The following is a 23,031-nucleotide window of genomic DNA, read 5'->3' as shown; positions in this document are numbered from 1 at the left end:
TAGAAAAGAAAGCCTTCCACTATAAAAGGAAGCTCAATGTACCGGATAAACATGCGAAACTCATTCATAACAGACTCGCTTTCTACCAGTGAAAATTCGTAGAATTCGACCCGGTGGAAATTGATGAACACCAGGTCAAAGAATTCTACGAAAATCTACTGAAGAGGGAGGCCACCACTATTTTTCTGAGAGGTGTCATGCTAGACACCTCTGACCATGCTTTAGAGGCCCTCCTGCAGATTCTGCATATTTCTCCGGCCAATGATGCTTATCCTAAAATAGTGAAGGACTTGACATCGAGCAAGCTTTCATTGGACGTTGTTCTGAAGAAGATTGGCCTACCAGAGGCCCGATGGGAATACAGCAGCGGTGAGAATGCAGTTCCACTAAGCATTGCATGCTCCGACTTAACTCCAGAAGCAAGGATCTGGCAGCAGATCATTGCCGACTACATCTTGCCGAGCACACATGCTACTCATATTCGCGTCCGTGTGGCCGTTCTTCTTTGGGCTATTCTGGAGGGGAAGAGGATCTCTGTTCTTCCCCTTATCAAAAACTTGATGTGGAAGGTGACCCAACAACAGAAGTACAAAATTCCATTCCCTTCGATGATCACCAGATTAGCTACTTTGTTTGGGGTGGAGAGACGTCCGACAGATCGGACGTCTGTCTACATCAGCAAACACCCATTCATACCATACGGAGAATATGATAGGCCACCTCAAAAGAAGAGGAAGACCACAGAGCTGCCATCATCATCTGAGCCCTCAACACCTCCTGTACTTTCCGTGCCTACACCTCGACTTCAGACACCTTATGAGCTGGGTCGGGAGATTTTTCGGACCCTCCACTGCTATGAGCGCCACAATGCGCGCCGCTTTCAGTGGATTGTGGTGAAGTTTGAGGGTAGAGACCCTGGACCACCTCCTCTGGATACACCAGAGCCCAAGCTTGAGGCTAAGACCGAGGAGGCAACAGTGGAGGAGCCAGTAGTTGGCAAAGCTGAGGAGAGAGCAGAGACGGCATCAGAGCCAGCTGAACCGACCATCCAAGAGCTGGCAGCTATAGCTGAGCCGAGAGTGGAGACCACCACAGAGCCTTCCTGAGCTATCATTGTTTATCAGTGACATCAGCACCCACCACCGCCAGACGGTGGAGCTTCTCACAGTTGACCCCCCGGTTTAATTCTTTTGGCACGGAAGGCCGTGCATAATTTATGTGTGGGGGAGGATCTACGATATTTTGAGTGTAAACATTCTCTCCTGAACACTCTTTATTTAGTTTATTTTTGACTTTATTATGATATTGTAGATATTTTTAGTACTTTGTCTTATGCTACATACTAGTATTTTGATCATTTGTATATATGTTAGTCGTTTCTGGTTTATCTCTAGTATTTCATTTTTAGTAGAAGTATATATATATATATAGTGCTTTATATTAATTGGTATATAGTATAGATTTTGGTTGTGAATGGATGATGTGAATAGCATATGCCTAGTTCAATTTTGATCCTAATTGTTCATGTTAATTTTTGCTTGTTGAAAATTAGGAAAGAACTAGGAAATTTTGAAAATTGCATCCATCACATACATACATACATACATATAGGAAATAATTTTGGTGAAAAACAATGAAAATTTTCAAGAATTTTGTTTCAAGGGCATTCTATTGAATTGATTTGGAAAATTGTTTTTGAAACTTGCTTGAATGCCTTTTATAGAACATAGAAGAGGAAAGAACAAATACCTTGTGAGTTTTTTAGCTTGAATGAGTGGTTACACCTTTTAACCACTATTTTTATTCACTGTGTGCTATATCTCTTCTATGATTGTGATCTAGGTTTTGCTTAATTCTTTATTTCCAATGATTGATGTTTTGAATACATTGAGCATGATTGAGGCCATCTTTGTATAGCTCACTAACCCATAGAGACTTACCCTTTGCATCTACCTTTGTTAACCCCCTTTGAGCCTTAATTGACTCCATTGTTTGTAATATCACCACATTACAACCTTAAGTAGAAAATCATGAATTTACCTTGGATTGTATCCTTGATTAGCTTAGGTTGAGAAATGTGTTTCATTTAAGTGTGGGAGAAATTTGGGGAACATTGGTAGTGATTGGAAAATGTTTGTTTTGGGTACTTCAATGAAAAATTTTGGAAAATGGGTGCATTCATGTATGGACTATAGAACCATATGCATTTATTTTGAATGAAAAAAAAATTAATCCAAAAGGGGACAAAAGTCACCCCAAAGAGAAAAGAAATGAATAATGAATGCATATGTGATGCAAATGAAAGAGCATACATGAAATAAATCACATGTATAAGGTGCTTGTTACAAAAAATGACAAGTCTTGATAAGAATCACACTACAAAAAAAGGCTATATTGTAGGAGTTTGTTAACGAAAGTTTTAAAAAAATCCTACAAATTTAATTTTTAAAACAAAAAGTTATCTTTTATTTTGTTAAGAGTTTTATTAACAGCAGTTTTTATTTTGAATAGTAGGATTTTTGAAACTCCCCCAAAACTAAATCAATTCCCCAAACAATTTGGCAATGCAAAAAGCTCTTTCTTCCCGCGAAATCCATTTTCCCACCTCGCTAACACCCTTTTCTACTCCCACTCTCCTGATATAGTAACTGCTTCATTCTCCATTGTTCACATTTCTTCATTGATTACTGCTGCTATTCGCGATTATGCCCTTGCAAGTCCCGTTCGTAATCCTGCTGCAATTAGCGTTCCGATTACTGTTATTGTTGGCGTTCCAGAGTTGATATAAAATTAATTTAGTGACTTAGATTAACTTTATGGGCTTCAATTTCAAAGCTTACGTTTCATCATATCCATATAAGATGAAAATAACACATGATAATATTATGTGCTTTTATGGACTAAGCTAATTAATATAGCCATATATATAGGTCTGATATGATAAAATTTTAAACTAATTTTCAATTATAGCTTATCAAAAGTCATAACAATTATGTTAGATAACGAGTAGTTTCTAATATTAATTATTGCCTCTTGCTTTGTGTGTAGACAACTCCTAAAATTGATCACACATATTGATTGATTGCTGCTGCTAATCGCGGTTGTGCCCCTGCTACTCGCGTTCGTGTTGCTGCTGCTGTTCGTGTTCGCATTCGGGTTCAGATTTGTGTTGCTGCTACTGTTCGCGTTCCATTGCTGCTGCTATTGGCTTTCATAGTTGCAGCTGTGCTTCTATGCAAAGGTAAAAATTTGATCGCATATAATTGAGTTTAGTAATTTGTTAGTGTTATTGAATTTTTCCAATTTGATATTTGGCTTCTTGAAAGATGAAACTATATTTAGTGATTCCAAGTTCATTTGAAATAGAGAATGCTTCATGCTTCATTAACTTCGACCTTCCTCAGTTCCTAATTAAAATCTTATGAGAAAATTTGAAGCAAATCTAATCTTCAGGAATTAAAAGCTTTCAATTTTAAAAATTTTTTTTTCTTTTTTCCTCCTCTAGACCTATCATGATGTTCTAGATTGGTAGCAGTGATTTTTCTTACTATTCTTATACCAACAGATGAATTTTGCCATGACCTATGAGGTAGAATTCGGTGTTGCAGATTTGATTTGTGGGAATAGATTAGGGAAAATTAGATGCTAAATTCCTTTATAGAATAAAAAATGTAAAGAGTTAAATTGTGAATATAAAAAAAAAATAGAGATAGTCAATTTTAAATTATTTTGACAAGTCCATATGATGGAACTCTTCTTAAAAGCTGCATAGAATACCTTGCCATCTATATATACACGAGTCAGTGCCACAACCACTTACAATTATAATTATTAGCGGTAAGAATCATATTATAATTCCTTACTAATTAAAAACAAAATATTAGTTACATGCTTAAGACGCAGTCTTTTTTATTTAACTAATAAGCATATTGTATATAGATAATAATAGCAACCATTGATATTTATTTTCTCCTGTGATGCCTAAGATGTAACTTTTGTCTCGCTGTCACAGCTTTGTAATTAAATTGAGTTCAACCTCTCTTTGATAGTTGAAGTTAAAATAAAGAGAACATTTTTATTTGTGATAATTGTGCCTTTTGTTGCATTTTGTTATTTAAAATTAAAGTTTTCATTTGCTGATGTTCATACTAAACTATTTTTATCATTTTTTTTAAAATTGTTTTTGCAATATATAAGTAGTTGATTTGGCATACCTGTTGCTCCTATTTCACTGATACATTCAAATCTAATCCAAACTATTCAGTTGATTCCTTTTACAAGGTTTTGGTGGACGTCAATCTTCTAAATATTGGACCGTGGAGACAGTAGGTATGGTGCATAATAAACTTAATTTCTCATGCTGAGTTGCTAAATAAGTGCTTTCTATATAAATGCAAATTTTTATATTTTAATCTTTATATATAATATATTTTTTTTGTGCAATCTCTTGTATAAAAGTAGAAAAGTGATGCATTGATAGCTGAACATGTACCATGCCAATTTTTACAGGTCTAATGCTGATTATTTAGCTTTCTATGTGGCTATGGTTGAATAATATTAAATTTTACTTATTTTGAGGCATATGATAAAGACTTCAATTGTACGGAAATGTTGCCCAAAATATTTTTAATAAAAATCTTATAATTTTCACCCAACTCCCGAGGCATAAAATGAAAATACGCAATAGTACTACTCCTATAATATTACTAGATGACAAAGTGATATCCATATGCATAGTTCTGGCTTTTGTGAAATCACATTATTTATCATCAAATCATCATGATCTTTTCCCTTTCAAATCCCCTTTTCTTTTTGTCCAAATTGTTATTTATTTATCTTCTCCTTGTAGTAATAATGAAAACTCGGTAGAAAAATAATGAGTGTTTGTCTGGTCAATATTGTAAATTGCTCTCTCTCTCTCTCTCTCTCTCTCTCTCTCTCAATTAGATGTCCATTTAATTAACTTTTTCGTTAGTTACTTTATACTAATTTTGTGTGAAATATAACATGCTTTTTGAGTTATTTTCTCTAACTATTTGTTGTTAAATTCATTTACAGCAATGCCGAAGTGTAAACGGTTTACTAATCCCCTGAGATCAGCTCCTCTACCTGAAAATGGTTTTGATCAGTCTAACGACGAGGTATTTCACAATTCACCTACGGATATCTCACCACCTAATCATGATTCACCACCTAATCATGATTCAGCAATACAAAGCAATCCGGATAGTAATATGGATCATTCACTGCCTAACCAAGGATCCCAAGAACATACTAGGCCCTTTGGTGGACGTCAATCTTCTGAATATTGGACCGTGGAGACAGTAGGTATGGTGCATAATAAACTTAATTTCTCAAGCTGAGTTGCTAAATAAGTGCTTTCTATATAAATGCAAATTTTTATATTTTAATCTTTATATATAATATATTTTTTGTGCAATCTCTTGTATAAAAGTAGAAAAGTGATGCATTGATAGCTGAACATGTACTATGCCAACTTTTACAGGTCTAATGCTGATTATTTAGCTTTCTATGTGGCTATGGTTGAATAATATTAAAGTTTACTTATTTTGAGGCATATGATAAAGACTTCAATTGTACGGAAATGTTGCCCAAAATATTTTTAATAAAAATCTTATAATTTTCACCCAACTCCCGAGGCATAAAATGAAAATACGCAATAGTACTACTCCTATAATATTACTAGATGACAAAGTGATATCCATATGCATGGTTCTGGCTTTTGTGAAATCACATTATTTATCATCAAATCATCATGATATTTTCCCTTTCAAATTTCTTTTCTTTTTGTCCAAACTGTTATTTATTTATCTTCTCCTTGTAGTAATAATGAAAACTCCGTAGAAAAATAATGAGTGTTTGTCTGGTCAACATTGCAAATTGTTCTCTGTCTCTCTCTCTCTTTCTCAATTAGATGTCCATTTAATTAACTTGTTCTCTCTCTCAATTAGATGTCTATTTAATTAACTTGTTCGTTAGTTACTTTATAATTTAAATAATATAATGATCATATCCAATAATTAAGGTGGCTAAATTGCATTCTTAATTAAGTGATATCTCAATCCAATTTTGCCATTCGTAAGTAAGACTAACTTAATACAAGATTGTATTCCACTGCTAAATCTTTTATGTTTTTCGGTCCACACTATATATATGTACTTACCATTTCGATACACCGAAGGAGAAGGAGCGCCATTTCGATATTAGGATGTAATTCCCATTTTGCTCCTTTTTCCTCTATAATATAGTTTATCATCGCTGCCACCCACAGAGTCGTTTTGTTTCCTTTTGTGGAATGCGAATGTAGTGTTGCTCTACTACCTAGTGGGATCAATCGTCAGTGGCTCAATTTGTTTCATTGATCTGCAATTTTGAATTTGGATTCTGAATGTTTGTTTCTTTTCTTTTCATAGTATTCTTCTTTCTGTGATTATATCTAGATGCACCGTGCTTTCTAACATTCTTGTCTCTTTTAAAACTGGTGGTGTACATAGATCAGATTTCTTGTTTTCTTATTTATCAAGTTTTGCCTTTATTCTTTATTAATTGAGATTTTGATTGAGGGTTTTCTAGATTCTGATGAGTTGCATTTGTCGTTGTCCATGGCTCCATTTTTTCCTTGATGTAAAGATGATTTTTTTAAATAATTTATTTATGTATTTTTATTCAGTGATATATAGTTTTCAATTTGTTTATTTTTAGTATCTAATCCACAGTTGAACAGTGGTGCCCATATGATTTACACGAGTTGTTGATGAATTTGAAAATTTTCATTTTTTCTTAAGGTGTACTCATATGAACTGCGAAATATTCTTGATTCTTGGAGAGTTCGTTTTTATTTTTTTTAGGGGTACCTAACAAATGTTCTGTTGCAAACTTAGTCTTCTTTTACTCAAGTGATCTGTTTCTTTTTTTATCCTAGTGTCTAGGAGTGAAATTTTATTCTGGGATTTGTGTTGTCCTTTGTGTTACATGTGAATTCTTCATAATTGTTTAAAATTTAAAAGCTTTTAATTGTAAAATGTTTAAAAATTCTATTTTAAAAGTAAATATGTACTTACATATAATTAATTTTATATGCAAATACTTTGTGTTTAAATTTTTAATTTAGTTTAAAACTTTGGAAATAAAGGCACAGATGGAACTATTAAGACTAGAAGGCTAAAAGTTAAAGAAATGGATAACTTATCTAGAGATGAGCAAGTTGTTGTGAACTTTGAAGATCAACAAGCTATTGGAGAAGCCCAAGGTTTGCTTGCTGGATATCTAGGGACATTGGCAGTTGATTGTAAGTTATTTCCAATCAATTTCTCAAAGTGGTCAGGACCTTTAGGCATACCTCGATCTAGATTTGAAGAGTGTTTTAGTAACTTGCTGAAGGTATATATTTGAAATAATTAGTTTTACTAAATTCCTATTAAAATTTTCTATTGTTAATGATATCTTGTTATTTATGTATGATTCTTTTTTATAGCCAAAATTTCATTTCAAAATTTCTGAGGGCATTGCAAAGCGATATTGCAAATTGAGCCTTGCAAAAAAGTGGTCACAACATAGAATTAAGTTATGGAAAGAGTTCTATGATCCATGCATGAATAGACAAGCACTCATTGATAATGTCCCAGTCGGCATCGACAGAGATCAATGGGCATCCTTTGTTCAGTATCGGTTTCTACCTTCTACAATGGTAACATGCTAAAATTTTCAAAATATAATATTAATACGTAATCACTTTTCTAATCTTCATTTTTCTTTTTTTATAGGAGATGTGTAGGAGAAATAAGGAAGCCCGCAAGAAGCAAACAATTCCCCATACTGGTGGCTCGAAACCCATCTCAAGGAAAAGACATGAAATAGTATGAAGCATCAATCATTTTTTGTTTTTACTACGTTAAGATATGCTCTTTAACTTTTTTTTTTATATTCTTTTGTATAGTTTTTAGAAACTGGTCGAAAAATTAGCCGTGGAGAAATGTACATAGAAACTCATAAGAAGAGAGATGGGTCGTTTGTGACTGATGAAGCAAGGGATATAGCAGTAAGTTGTACTTTTTGGTCTATTTTAGTACAAAGTGTTACTTCAAAATCTGCCAAACCTTAATGTTATTTTGTTATATTTTTGTTGCTTAAATCTCAAATGCAGGAACAAATTGAAGTACTTATGACTCAAAATGAGAAAGATGAATCTGGACCATCTACAAATGATGCTATTGGCAAAGTGTTTGGGGAGGAGCATTCTGGTAGGGTGCGATGCATGGGAATGGGAGCAACACCTACTAATACTTTCAGAAATGGCAATCATCCTAGCTAGTTAGCTAATTCTTCAACTTCAATGTCATCTACTACCAATTACTCCCAAGCTGATTTTAAGCGTTTGGAGTCTAAATTTGATGGGACATTAGCTGCATTCAAGGCTTATTTTCTTGCTAAAGAAGGAAGAATTCCTGTTGAACTTACTAGTATATTTAACCATAGAACTCAGGTAAATTGCCATCTCTTGTCAAATCTATGTTGTACTAATATTTTTAAAAATTATGATAAATGATAACCGTTATATTATGCTAATGTTCTAGCATGGTATTAGTCTCGTATATTCTAACTTTTACATGCCTACTCTTACTAATTTGTTGTTCAAGTTTTTCACACAAGAAAAGGTTAATGCCTTTTTAACATTTTTTGTCTTTAAATTGTCGTTATAGTGTCATAGATGTGGAAATTTTTATGTTGACATTTCTATTTTTAATTTATTTTAGGCTAATGATGTTGAGAACGAACCTATTACACCGACAACAGGAAGAACATCATCAGGAGGAAGCAATGAAAATCGTGAAGACATTGTTTAGTATTACTTTAAAGATTGATTAGTTGTTTATTGTTGCACCTTTGTTAGGGTATTATGTTGCATTTTTTTATTAAACAAACTTATTCAAGTAGAGAACTCATTAGTGGTAGTTGTGAGTTTATATTATTTTAGCTTATTTAATTTTTAGGATTAGATATATAAAGACAGTGATGATTCAGATATTATGCATTTTATTATAATATAAAAAAGTTATTATTTATCTTAATGGGTTATATTTAGATTTATAATTTAAAGAATTTTATTCTTATTAAATTTTGCATTCTAATAAATATTATATAAAATAAGAAAAAACTATATATATCATAGTGAAAATATTTTAGCATTACATTTCAAATTGTGGGAGTTAACAACAACAAAAAAAAACCTTTGTTTTAAGTTTACCATATTTGCGGGGGTTTAAAACCCCCACAACATGAATAAAAAATGCTGCAACAAAAACTGTTGGAAGTCTTCGGAAACTGACGCGATTTAGTTGAAACCCCCGCAAACAGCGGGGGGCAAAAACCCCCGTAGTTTTTAGAAACTGGTCGAAAAATTAGCCGTGGAGAAATGTACATAGAAACTCATAAGAAGAGAGATGGGTCGTTTGTGACTGATGAAGCAAGGGATATAGCAGTAAGTTGTACTTTTTGGTCTATTTTAGTACAAAGTGTTACTTCAAAATCTGCCAAACCTTAATGTTATTTTGTTATATTTTTGTTGCTTAAATCTCAAATGCAGGAACAAATTGAAGTACTTATGACTCAAAATGAGAAAGATGAATCTGGACCATCTACAAATGATGCTATTGGCAAAGTGTTTGGGGAGGAGCATTCTGGTAGGGTGCGATGCATGGGAATGGGAGCAACACCTACTAATACTTTCAGAAATGGCAATCATCCTAGCCAGTTAGCTAATTCTTCAACTTCAATGTCATCTACTACCAATTACTCCCAAGCTGATTTTAAGCGTTTGGAGTCTAAATTTGATGGGACATTAGCTGCATTCAAGGCTTATTTTGTTGCTAAAGAAGGAAGAATTCCTGTTGAACTTACTAGTATATTTAACCATAGAACTCAGGTAAATTGCCATCTCTTGTCAAATCTATGTTGTACTAATATTTTTAAAAATTATGATAAATGATAACCGTTATATTATGCTAATGTTCTAGCATGGTATTAGTCTCGTATATTCTAACTTTTACATGCCTACTCTTACTAATTTGTTGTTCAAGTTTTTCACACAAGAAAAGGTTAATGCCTTTTTAACATTTTTTGTCTTTGAATTATCGTTATAGTGTCATAGATGTGGCAATTTTTATGTTGACATTTCTATTTTTATTTTATTTTAGGCTAATGATGTTGAGAACGAACCTATTACACCGACAACAGGAAGAACATCATCAGGAGGAAGCAATGAAAATCGTGAAGACATTGTTTAGTATTACTTTAAAGATTGATTAGTTGTTTATTGTTGCACCTTTGTTAGGGTATTATGTTGCATTTTTTTATTAAACAAACTTATTCAAGTAGAGAACTCATTAGTGGTAGTTGTGAGTTTATATTATTTTAGCTTATTTAATTTTTAGGATTAGATATATAAAGACAGTGATAATTCAGATAATATCATTTTATTATAATATAAAGAAGTTATTATTTATTTTAATGGGTTATATTTTAGATTTATACTTTAAAAAATTTTATCTTATTAAATTTTGCATTCTAATAAATATTATATAAAATAAGAAAAAACTATATATATCATAGTGAAAATATTTTGGCATTACATTTCAAATTGTGGGAGTTTACAACTCCAACAAAAAAAATCTTGTTTTAAGTTTACCATATTTGCGGGGGTTTAAAACCCCCACAACATGAATAAAAAATGCTGCAACACAAAACTGTTGGAAGTCTTCGGAAACCGACGCGATTTAGTTGAAACCCCCGCAAACAGCGGGGGGCAAAAACCGCCGCAATTTGGATTTCAAAATTGCGTCGGTTCTGATAAAACCCCCGTAAAATATTGCAGCACACCTAACTGCGGGAGTTTATTAAACCGCTGTAATGCAATCTGCGGGGGTTAAAAACCGCCGCAAATTAGATAAAAAACCCCTGCAAATTAGCGTGTTTTTTGTAGTGTCAAGTCAAGTCGACTAAAAAAAATGCAAGGCATTAACAAGGAACAAATACCTTGTTATGTGATTATATTCACTAAAAACCATGATGAATAAATAGTTCAATTCAATTCACTAAATTCATTATGCACTTATAAAAATTTCACCTAATACGCAACATGTAAATGTGCAAATCCAATTAGGTGTTAGTAATTTAAGGCAAAGTATAAGTGCATTGATCAAATTCAATCAAGAAGCAACCCAATCAACATCAAGCAAACACTTGCAAATTATTTAATTAACAAACAACTAAAGCAAAATTAATATAATTGCTAAAGTAGAAATGAAATGAAAATAAAACAAAGCAAAGCAAGTAGAGAAGAGGGTGAAAGTAAGAGAAGAGAGAGGTGGAAGAAAAAAGAAGAGAAGAAGTAGAGAGAAGAGAAGAAAAAGAGGTGAAGTGGTGAGAAAACAGGGTCGTGCGTATGCACAAGTACGTGTGCATATGCACACTAGGTGGAAAATGCAGTTGTGCGCACGCACAACAATGTGTGAGTGCTGCAAACAAAAGGGGCATAAGGGTCTGTGCACACGCACAGAAGGGAAAAGAGGGGGTATTCCCATGCACAAGGGGTGCGTGTGCTGCTAGCAGAGGGGGTGTTGAAGGTTGTGCGTGCGCACAAGTCTATGTGCATGCACAGGTGGTTTTTTTTTTTTTGAAAAAAATGAAACGTCAAAATGGCCAGCTTTCACGCCTTCTGTGCATACGCACATAGGTCCATGCGCACGCACATAGGCAAAATAAGGGAGGTTGTGGACACACAAGGAGTGCGAACGCTCCCAACAGAAAAGGCATAAGCTGGTGTGTGCACGCACAAAAGGGTGCGCGCGCACAGAATGCAAAAATTGGGGTAGTGTGCATACGCACAGGTGTGTGCGCACGCACATGCTCTGTTTTTCTCAAAAAAAATTTTAGTTCTCTAAGGCACCAAACTTGAAATCCAAAATAGCTTTTTAACCCCAAAATATATTATTCATCGAAAACACATGATCTAAACTAAAATCTAATCAAATTAAGCTTGAAATTAAACTAACCCAAACTATTTACATGAGACAAAATGCAATAAATTGAAACTATGTACAAAGAGATGGTTAGAAAGGTGTTACCAAACACTTTTATTTAATGTCTTTAAGTTAGACTTATGGAGAGCTTTAATCTTGTGCTTGTATTCATCATGGAGCTTCCAACAATGCTAGAATCTCCACAATTCCCAATTGATTGCACCAAGCTTAGATGGAGTGTCCAACAGGCTATGAGCTCCCAACAAGAAAAATAAAAAGCAAACAAGAAAAACATATTCACAATAACCAAAGATAAGCAAGCAACATATGTACAATCAACCAAAAATAAGCTATACACAATATTCACAATATGTACAATAGCCAATAACATAGACCATTGCACTCCCCGACAACGACGCCAAATTTGATGAGAGGAATTTTTGCCGGTTTGGAATCAATCAAAACAAGAATTGATTCATTGGTAGCATAGTCCAAACCAACAATAAATTATCAAGATCAAATAATAAATTCAATACAAAATAACCGAGAATAATTAAACCTCGGGTCGTCTTCCCTAGGAGTTGTAATGAAATGTACAATTATTGGCTATGAGAGAGCATGGGGAATTGGGGATGAAAGCAAGAGAGCAAGGGAATGTAAATAGCAAGGAATTAAATGATCATGCAAGGAATTAAGAGGAAAGCAACTAAAGCAATTCAAATAGAAATCAAATAGAAAAAGGGCTCTTAGCAAGAAGTGGGTAATCTAGGTTTCCTATCCTAGTTATGGACCACAAACATGGCAATTGTGTGGAATCAATCTAGATTAGTCAATCCTCCTTGAGAATTAGTCAAAAGAGCATAATTAATCTCAATCCATAAGTCCTAGTCAACTCACTAATTACTTAGTAAAAGACTAGCTTCAATGGAAACTAAACCACTTAACTATTCTCACACAATGCGGAATGGACATCCACAACTCAATTCCACCCAAACACCCAATTTCTCAACCAAGAGTGTGAAAACTAAACATGTAAGAAAGTAAACATCAAAGCAATAAAAGTCAAAGTAATTAAAATGCAAGGAAATGAAACTTCAAATGCAAGAAACCTCTTGGCATGTAATTGAGAGCTAAGGTTACCTATCCTAGACATTGACCACAAACATATGATGATTATGAAGAGTTAATCCTACTTAGTCAACCTTACATCGAAGATAAGTCAAATAGGCATAGTTAATTTCAATCCATAAGTCCTATGTCAACACTAAGGGTCACATAGAGTCAATGGAGACCAAATCAACTAACTACTCTAATGTATCAAACAAGAATGGACATCAATGACTCAAGGATCACCAAAGTCATCAATTCCAAGCCAAGAGTGTGGAAAAACTAAGTGAAAACTAAGCCAAGCATTTTATCAAACACTTGGTGTGCATGAAAATAAAATAATATTAAATTGCATTAAAAATAAAAGCTAACTACCAAAAGCAAGAAAATGATAATACAATTAAAGAAAGCATTAAATGAACATAAAACATAAATTGCATTAATTGAAAATTAAAATTAACAAGAGTATCCATGAACATAAAAATGACAAAATAAAGGAAATAACAAGAGAGAAAGAAGAACAAAGATGCAATAACAATAAATGACAAGGAAAAGTAAATGAAAACAAGAATTAAACATAGAAATTATAAGAAATTAAACTAAGAAATCCTAGTTCTAGAGAGAAGGGGGAGCTTCTCTCTCTAGAAAAACTAAACAAAAACATGTAAAAACCTAAACCTAAGTTCTCCCCCTTCATTCCTATTTGCCTTGGTCTCAAATAGCTTCAGAAAATGAGTTGGATTGGGTTTTGGAGGCCTAAAAATCGACCCCAGTGATTTGCATTAATGACCTCACGTGCATGCATGCGTGCGTACGCACGACCTACTGTGCATACGCATCCTTCCACGAAGTCATCGTTGTGTGTGCGTACGCATCCTTGCACGAAGTCACCGTTGTGCATACGCACGTATCACTGTGCGTACACATCTTTGCAGCAGCTTCCAAATCTCATTTTTTCATGATTTCTCCCCCTTTTTAATGCTCTTTCTTCACTTCTTCAATCCAAACTTGCCTTGAAAACCTGAAATCACTTAACAAATACATCAAGGCACCAAATGGGATTAAAGTGAATTAAAATTGACCAAATTAAGCACAAAAGAGCATGTTTTCACTTTCAAGCACAATTTAGGGAGAAATTTCAAAAGCATGCTATTTAGATGAATAAATGTGGGTTTATGTGATGAAATTCACTCAAATCAAACCAAAATATATCGTAAAATATGGACTCATCACACACCTAGTGAGGGTTCGATTACTCAATTCTATGTTTCCACCTCTCTTATCATGCATTCTTGCAAGTTGCTTTATTTTGATGAGTTGAATTAATTCTTTAGATTTTGATTGCATTGGATTATTCCCTTTTCTTAGCCCTAAATGTCTATATACTTGCTTGGAATTTGATTGTTTGTTTTCACCAAATCAATAGGAAACTATAGATAGATATATATAGATAGTATATAATATACTTGCATGCATATAGATAGTTGCATTCAATAAGTTGGTGACCCCTTTGATTATTCTCCTTGTTTGGTTTAGCATGAGGACATGCTATTGTTTAAGTGTGGGGAAATTGATGAGTCCATATTTTCCAATATATTTTAGCTTGATTTGAATGGATTTCATCACATAAACTCACACTTAAGCACCAAAATAGCATACTTTTGTGTTATCTCGCTAAATTTGGACTGAAATGTGAAAACGTGGGGAAACAGCAAAGTGTGCGTACACACACATCTATGCATACGGACAGGTCCCTGCACGTGGTTTCATTAATGAAACACGTGATGCGCGATTTCTGAGGGCTTTTGGCCCAATTTTAGAAAGCTCGATGCTGAATTGGAGTGCTATATGAAGGGGATATCAACACATATGCTTGATCATTAGTTAGTATGAAGTTTTATTAGGTTTTAGTTTTAGTTAGAATTCATCCTTAGGAGTAGGAGTAGTGTAGATAGCAATTGCTCTCCTAGGGTTTTTTATTGTAGCATTTTATAGCAAGTTTGATCTTGGATTTTACTTCTTTAATTGTAAGTACTCTTTAATTCCTCTTTAATTACATTATCTTTACTTTCAATTTCCTTTGGTTCAAGCACTTTGTTAATATTTGCAATTTTGAGTTCTTGAAGTTTTGATTGATGAATTTAGTGTTTTATGCTTGCTTTATGTTTGTTTGGATGTTTATTGTTAATTTTGTGAATAGTTGGTTATAGTTTTCTATTTTCCTTTACAATTTCTTATGTTTTGATTTTATGAACACAAGGTGTTTGTGAAAATGCCAACCTTTGAATTTGAGTAGATTTTCACACTTTGGCTTGGGATTTGAGTTCCTAGGATACACGAGTCATGATGTTCGGCATTTAGTGGTAATTCTTGGGTAGTTAGTTGACTCTTGTGTCCGTTGAAGCTAGCTCTTTATCAACTAGTTTGGTAAGTTAGCTAGGACTTATGGATTAAGGTCAATTATGCTTGCTTGACTTACTCGTCGATGTTAGGGGTTAACTAAGCGAGATTGACACATCATAATTATCATAGTTGTGGTTATGGCGATGATAGGATTCCTTGGATCTTCTCATTCCCAAGTCAAGGCTCTCTTTATTGCATTTATAGCATTTTCACTAAGTTTTGATCTTGTTCTCTTCACTTGCATTAATTCCTAATTTTGATAATCTCTTAGTTCTTTCATTCCTTTAGTTTTTTTAATCTTTCGTTCTTTAATTTGGAAACCACCCTATTGGCTCTTGATAAACCACTATTTTATGGTTTATCTTGTGCTCAATTAAGTGGATTTTATCAATCTTTCATACACTTATTCATACTAATTGCATGGTTTTACAATTTCCTTTCTAATTTTGTGCTATGATTGAAAACATGCTTCTTTGGCCTTATATTTGCTAATATTAATCCTCTCTTATTACCATTCGATGCCTTGATATGTGTGTTAAGTGTTTTCAAAGACTACAGGACAGGAACGGCTTAGAGGATGGAAAGGAAGCATGCAAAAGTGAAAGGAATACAAGAAATTGAAGGAACTGCAAAGCTGTTAGCCCGACCCTCTCGGACTAAATCGATCATAACTTGAGCTACAGAGGTCCAAATGATGTGGTTCTAGTTGAGTTAGAAAGCTAACGTCTGAGGCTTTGATTTCATATATAATTTTCCATAGTGGCTGTACAGCTAGGTGACGAGAACGCGTGCTCCACGCGGACGTGTCGCAGTGACGAAAATCAGCGTGGCAGATTTCGCCCCCAGCGATTTCTGGGCTGTTTCTAGCCCAGTTTTCGACACAGAAAACACATATTAGAGGCTATAAAGTAGGGAAACCCATTCATTCATCAATCAAGCTTTAAAATACACAATTTTAGGTTTTTAGATGTAGTTTTAGAGAGAGAGAGGCTCTCTCCTCTCTCTTAGGATTTAGGATTTAGGATTTAGATATTTAGGATTAGGATTCCTCTCAGTTTATGGTTATTTCTTCATTCCAGGTTCAATGTTCCTTAATTTATGTTTCTCTTCTACTTTCAAATACTCTAATGCTTTTACTTGTTAATTACTTATATTTCCAAATTGGCTTATGAACTTTTCCATGTTATGATTTGAATGTTCTATTTAATATAATTTGAGGTATTTCAGAATTAAGATTGCTTTGATTTATTTATGTTATAGATATTTTCAATTTAATTTAAGATTTATTCCTCTTTTGCTTTGGTTAATTAATTGGAGACACTTGAGTTATCAAATTCCTTGTTGATTGAAAATTGGAATTCTTTGCTGAAAAATTTGAATTCCAATAACTCTAGTCTTTTCTTAGGAATTGACTAGGACCTGAGGAATCAAATTGATTCATCCACTTAACTTACCTTCATAGTTAGAGGTTAACTAAAGTGAGAGCAGAATCCAATTCTCATCACACCTGATAAGGATAGCTAGGATAGGACCTCAATTTCTCATACCTTGCCAAGAGATTTTATTAATTATTAATTTCTTTTTCTTGTTATTTAAATTACTTGTTCGCTATTTCAAAAACCCAAAAATATATCTTTTTATATAACCAATAATAAATCATACCTCCCTGCAATTCCTTGAGAGACGACTCGAGGTTTAAATACTTCGGTTATAAATTTTATTGGGTTTTGTTACTTGTGACAACCAAACTTTTGTACGAAAGGAATTCTTGTCGGTCTAGAAGCTATACTTACAACGCGATTATATTTGTGAATTTCTTTACTAGCAGAAATCAGTTTGTCAAAATGGCGCCGTTGCCGGGGAATTGCAAACGTGTGCCTTATTATTGGTTATTGTAAATATCTACTTTTAAATTAATTTTTTCGAAAAAAAAAATTTTCAGATTTTTATTTTAAAATTTTTATCTTATCTTAGTTTTAAATTTCAAAATTCAAATCTTTTTCAAAAATCATATCTTTTTCAAAATCTTATCTTATCTTATTTCAAAATCAAATTTCAAATTTCAATATTTAAATTCCAAAATTCAAAATTCAAAATTCAAATTTCAAAATTTAAATTTAAAATTTTAAAAATCAAACCTTTTTAAAATTTAAACCTTTTTCAAATTTTTATCTTATATTGTTGTTAGTGTTTCTAGTTTTAAGAGTTTATTTTCATTAATTTTTATTTTTAATTACTACTATGAATTCTCACCCATCTGGTTTCAAGTTTGGTTCTAATGTTGTTAGAAGGAATGGAAGCTATAACAGGAACATACATCAAGGTCAGAACAATCAAAGTTGGAAGGAGCCACGAGGATCTGATCAACCCTTTAGGCAACAACACCCTCCAAGATACCATGGACCACGACCATTCCACAATGCATGTCAAGACAATAGTTATGGTGGACCCTTTCGTGACAACCAACCTCTACCAAATTACTATAGTCAAGAACCATTCCAGGGAGCGTACCAAGATGATGGATATGGTGGACCCCCTTGTAGTTACCAACAAGGCCCACCATATGATTATGAACCGCCTCCTCAACACAACTCTGGACCACCATACTCACAAACCCCCTACTACCAAACATCATCACATGATTCTAAACTTTATCCACCATATCAACCACCCTATGAGCCATATGAGCCATACATAGATCCACCCCAATTCTGACCCAGTTACTCCCAAGGACCACCACCTCCATATACACCACATCCATATCCATCAATCCAAGAGCCTTATGATCATACTTATGATATCCGAGCAGAACAAGAGTCAAGGGATCGTCTCAAGGAAACAATGGATCAATTTCAAGCAACCCTGCATCAATTGGACCGAGCGATAAACCAAACAGCACCCGAAGCTTTCATGGCTAAGGAATCTCAATTTGACAGCAAGGAATTGAAGTGTGCTGTGCAACAAGTGGAAAAGATGGAGAGTGATGAACCACCCTCTTATCATGAACCTTTCCTCCCAAATAATGAGCCCTCACATCCACCTCAACCTTCAATACATGATACTATTGGTGTTCTTCTTCAAGGGCAAAGAGAGATGAAATGGGGAGTACTAGAATTCGCGACTGCCTTTACCGAGGTAGTAAATCGATTAGCTTCCCAACATCTGAGCACTCAAAGTACTCCCATGGCTACATGTGGAGAATCAAAAGAAGAGCGTAGCATGAAAGAGACACTAGAAACTCCGGTGGACAACGAGGAACATGGCTTTGTATTGGAACAAGTGGAGGAAGCCATAACAGTTGTAGAGGAAGAAGTGGTTGAAGATTTAGGAGATGCTGAACCTCCATGGGAATCTAGGATTGTAGAGTACCCCTCCAATAAGATTGAAATTGATGTCAAGAAGGCCAGTGCACAACCTCCATGGCATATTCCTTATGAAGACTTGGATGGGATAGATCAAGAAGTAAGTTCCCTTGGTGATGAGAATCATGCATCTAGTCCTCCTAGTGATAAATCTACATCCGCAAACAAACTCCTTGAGTATGAAGACTCTTCTCTGATTGAGTCTGCAAATGATGTGGAAGTAGAAGCCCTTCGAAAAGGATGGACGGGAGTTGAGTACGCTTTGTCAAGAACGTTGGAGACTTCTCCACCTAGGTTGTCGTCTACTCCTTCACTTGAGTGGGTAAAACTTATCTCTGTTCGTCTTCCTATCCCACTTGAGTACGATATTCTTGAAACGGATGGCCAACTTAGGAACCTTTGTGGCATTAAGCGTAAGAGAAGAATTTTTAGTGGTTGGAGATGCAAATCAAGGTTTATCAAGGTTGATACTTCAAGAGAAAGATGTAAGGACTCAACTGGTGATAATTTCATTAGATCTAAAAGAAGAGTTTGGTACTCCGTAGAGAATTTAGAATGCTTGCCACCCGAATGGAATCATCATGATCAACTTGAAGACGGGTGCAGAAACAAGATTTGGGATCTAGGCATATATAAGGATCAAATTTGGGAGCTCAAAACTTGTGACAAACTCCATCAAAGCTTGAGAAATTTACTTGGTATTGATAGAGCTTATTGGAAGTCCAAGCATTGGTGGAAGTTTCAGGATGAGTTCAAGCACAAGCCGCCATGACAAGGAGCTCACCAAATGTCCAACTTAAGGACTTTAACTAAAAATGCTAGGTGGGAGACAGCCCACCATGGTATAATCGTTCCTTTTTTATTCCTAATCTTATTTTATTTTATTTTTACTAGTGTTCATTCATAATTTTTGCATATTCACCTGCATTCTGCATTTGCATATGCATATTGCATAAAAAAAAGCACGTGGTCGTGTCGCTAACACGTCCGCGTCACCAGTGCGTTTTGAAGAAAAGAGAATTGGACAGCGAGTCACGCGAAAGCGTGGCTGGAGGCGCGCCTAGGGCACAACTATGCCCACGCGACCGCATCAATGACGCGGCCGCGTCATTTGGAAAATAGCCTCCCACGCATCCGCGTCACCCACGCGAACGCGTGGCCCTGCGAATTTGACGTAAATGAGTGTATGGCAGCAAGTTATGATGGAGTGAGGCTGGAATGGTGCTGGAAGCACCAGCCTTACCACACGACCGTGTGCCCCACGCGGCCGCATCATCCTCCAAAAATGGCCATCCACGCGATCGCATCAACCACGCGATTGCGTCACCCAAAAAAATTTTGGCAAAATGAGTTTGAGACAGAGAGTTACACGAACGCGTCGCTGCCCTCGTGCCATTTGCACAAATCAAGTCACGCGACCGCGTGACCCACGCGTTCGCGTCACTTGAAAAATATCACACTCCACGCGACCACGTGACTCACGCGTCCGCGTCACATGCGGCGCACAGAATATCCAGATTAGCCAAAATATCTTATCTTTTCTTTCCCAAATCCTAATTTTTCTTTTCCTTTATTATTTCTTTCTTTCCCCTTCTCCTTTCTCTACTCATTCTCACTTTTTACTTTCTCCTCCCTTATTTTTCACAACCATTATCAAGGTTCTTTTCTTTCTTTCTTTACTTTTCCTTTATTATTTTTATTTATGTTTTAATTTTTTTTCTTTTCACCTTCATCATCTATATTTTCTCTTCTTTTCTTTTCTTTTTATTCCTTTAATTGGTGTTAGATATTTAACTAGGTGATTCTTATCTTTTATATTTTGCTTGTGAATTATTGTGGAATTATTTGACAATTATATATCACTTTTCATAAGGGTTGCTTGTATGTTCAAATTTACTACTTTCCATGACATATTCAACATGCATGCCAAGTGTTTGTGAAAAAATCCGTATGGCATTGTGCATTATTTAATTTATTCTATTTTACTACTTTAATGCCTGTTTTTCACAAAAACCCGTGTATATTTTATTAATTAAATATAATTGTCAATACAAACAGGTTATTAGTTTGAATGACTTGGTAATCTAACTTGGACATTGAATGCTTGATCTATGCTACTCATGCCTTTGCCGGCATGCCAATAAACATCTTGCATTCAATTGCCATCACATGCACTTGCTATATTACCTTTGATGAACTTTTCACATGTAGTCTAGACCATGTATTAACGTATCCTTCTTTACCGTGCATTGATTATCACTTATCCCATCCCCTTCCTTGCTCTAACCTTTAAATTTTTAAAGTTACTTACTTTTTCTCTTTTCAGGATGGCCACCAAGAAGGGTAAAGAGAAAGCTACTCCCAAACCACCGGCAAGGAAAGGAACAAAAAAGAGCACTAACTGCGGAGCCACCCGTCCACTTGCACATCTTAGCATACACCGAGGATGGTGCAATCTTTAAGTGTGGGGAGGTCGATACCGATCTCCATGGGTTAGCTATTTTCTTCTCAACACCAATGTTTTATTTTCTTTGTTTGTTCATTGTTGCATTTGCATCTTTGATTGCATATTTGTTTGATTTTGTGCATTTAGTTACTACTTGGTTGAAGTAATATTTTCTTTTTCAAGAAATTTTTATAGTATTTCACTAATTTAAATTGAAAAATTTTTGTTAAATTTGTTTGAAGTTGTATTTGGAACATAGTTTAAAAAGCTAAGAATACACAACCCGTGAGATTTTGAGCCTAATTACATGGTTACATTATTTAACCATAAATATTTTATTCTTGTGTGTTTGCTTCTCTATGATTGTAATCTTTATTTTGTTTCATCCTATATGTCAAATATTTAGTGTATTTACATGCTTGCATATGATTGAGGCCATTATTTGTTATTAGCTCACTAATCCCAAATAAGCCTACCTTTTATATCACCCTTGTTAGCCACCTTGAGCCTTTTTATCCCCATTTATTCTGTTCTATAACCACATCACTAGCCTTAAGCAGAAAAATAATTAAATATCCCAATTGAATCTTTGGTTAGCTTAAGATAGGGATTGTGTAACAATTAAGTGTGGGGAAACTATGGGAACATGGGTTAATAAGGGAATGTGTTATGTTTTTACTTTGATAAAATATTGGGAATTTGGGTACCTACTCATGTGAAACTAGAAAAAAATTGAAAATCCATGTGCATTGATAATGTTATGTTTACTTTTACTTTTACTTAAGAAAAATAAAAAAAAAGAGAAAAAAATATTCAATAAATATTTAAATAAATAAGGGGACAAAATCACCCCAATGCTAAGTTAAGTTTAATAAAGATCAATGCATATGTGATACAAATTGAAAGAAAAGTTTATACATGAGTATGATATGAAAAAATGGGAATTTTGGGTAGCTAGGCATGAATTAGAATTATATAGAATATATGTATGTTAGGTGAAAGCTTAGGTTAATTAAAGATTCAATTTATAGCTCACTTAGCCATATATATACCCTCACCCTTATCTTAGCCCCATTACAACCTTGAAAAGACCTCATGATGTTTGCATTGGTATACTAAATATTTGTTGATTGGTTAGATGAAGAACAAAGTTTAGAAACATGATTAGAGAAGAGTAGAATGAATTACCCTATACACTTGAGAGATTAGAGTGCACATACACTACCAGTGAGGGTTCAATGCTTGATTCTATGTTCCCTGCTTTCATGAGCTATCTTCTTACAAGTTTACTTGTCTTTTATTGTATAATTTGAATTAGTGAAATCTGATTTATGTTTGTCTTGAAGAGCTTATTTACTTTTAACCAAGTAGGTAGAAATATTTTGCATGTAGTTGCATTCATATAGATAGGTTGCATTTCATACATTCTACCGTTCCTCTTCATTCTTTATAGCTTCTCTTGAACTTAGCATGAGGACATGCTAATGTTTAAGTGTGGAGAGGTTGATAAACCACTATTTTATGGTTTATCTTGTACTTAATTGAGTGGATTTTATCAATATTTCATACACTTATTCATACTAATTGCATGGTTTTACATTTTCCTTTCTAATTTTGTGCTATGATTGAAAACATGCTTCTTTGGCCTTATATTTGCTAATATTAATCCTCTCTT

General features: G+C 34.4%; 1 protein-coding gene across 1 annotated transcript; it reads left to right on the top strand.

Annotated features, from left to right (window-relative positions):
- LOC110263971 lies at positions 9,413-10,468 on the top strand. The gene is made up of 2 exons (XM_021105795.1): positions 9,413-9,943; positions 10,215-10,468. The coding sequence occupies exons 1-2, from the start codon at positions 9,599-9,601 to the stop codon at positions 10,302-10,304; spliced, it is 435 nt and encodes a 144-aa protein (XP_020961454.1). The 5' UTR covers positions 9,413-9,598; the 3' UTR covers positions 10,305-10,468.

Source organism: Arachis ipaensis, chromosome B06 (assembly GCF_000816755.2).
Source record: "Arachis ipaensis cultivar K30076 chromosome B06, Araip1.1, whole genome shotgun sequence".
Classification (NCBI taxonomy): domain Eukaryota; kingdom Viridiplantae; phylum Streptophyta; class Magnoliopsida; order Fabales; family Fabaceae; genus Arachis; species Arachis ipaensis.
Note: the sequence above shows the minus strand (reverse complement) of the source record. Positions and strands in the feature narration are given on the sequence as shown.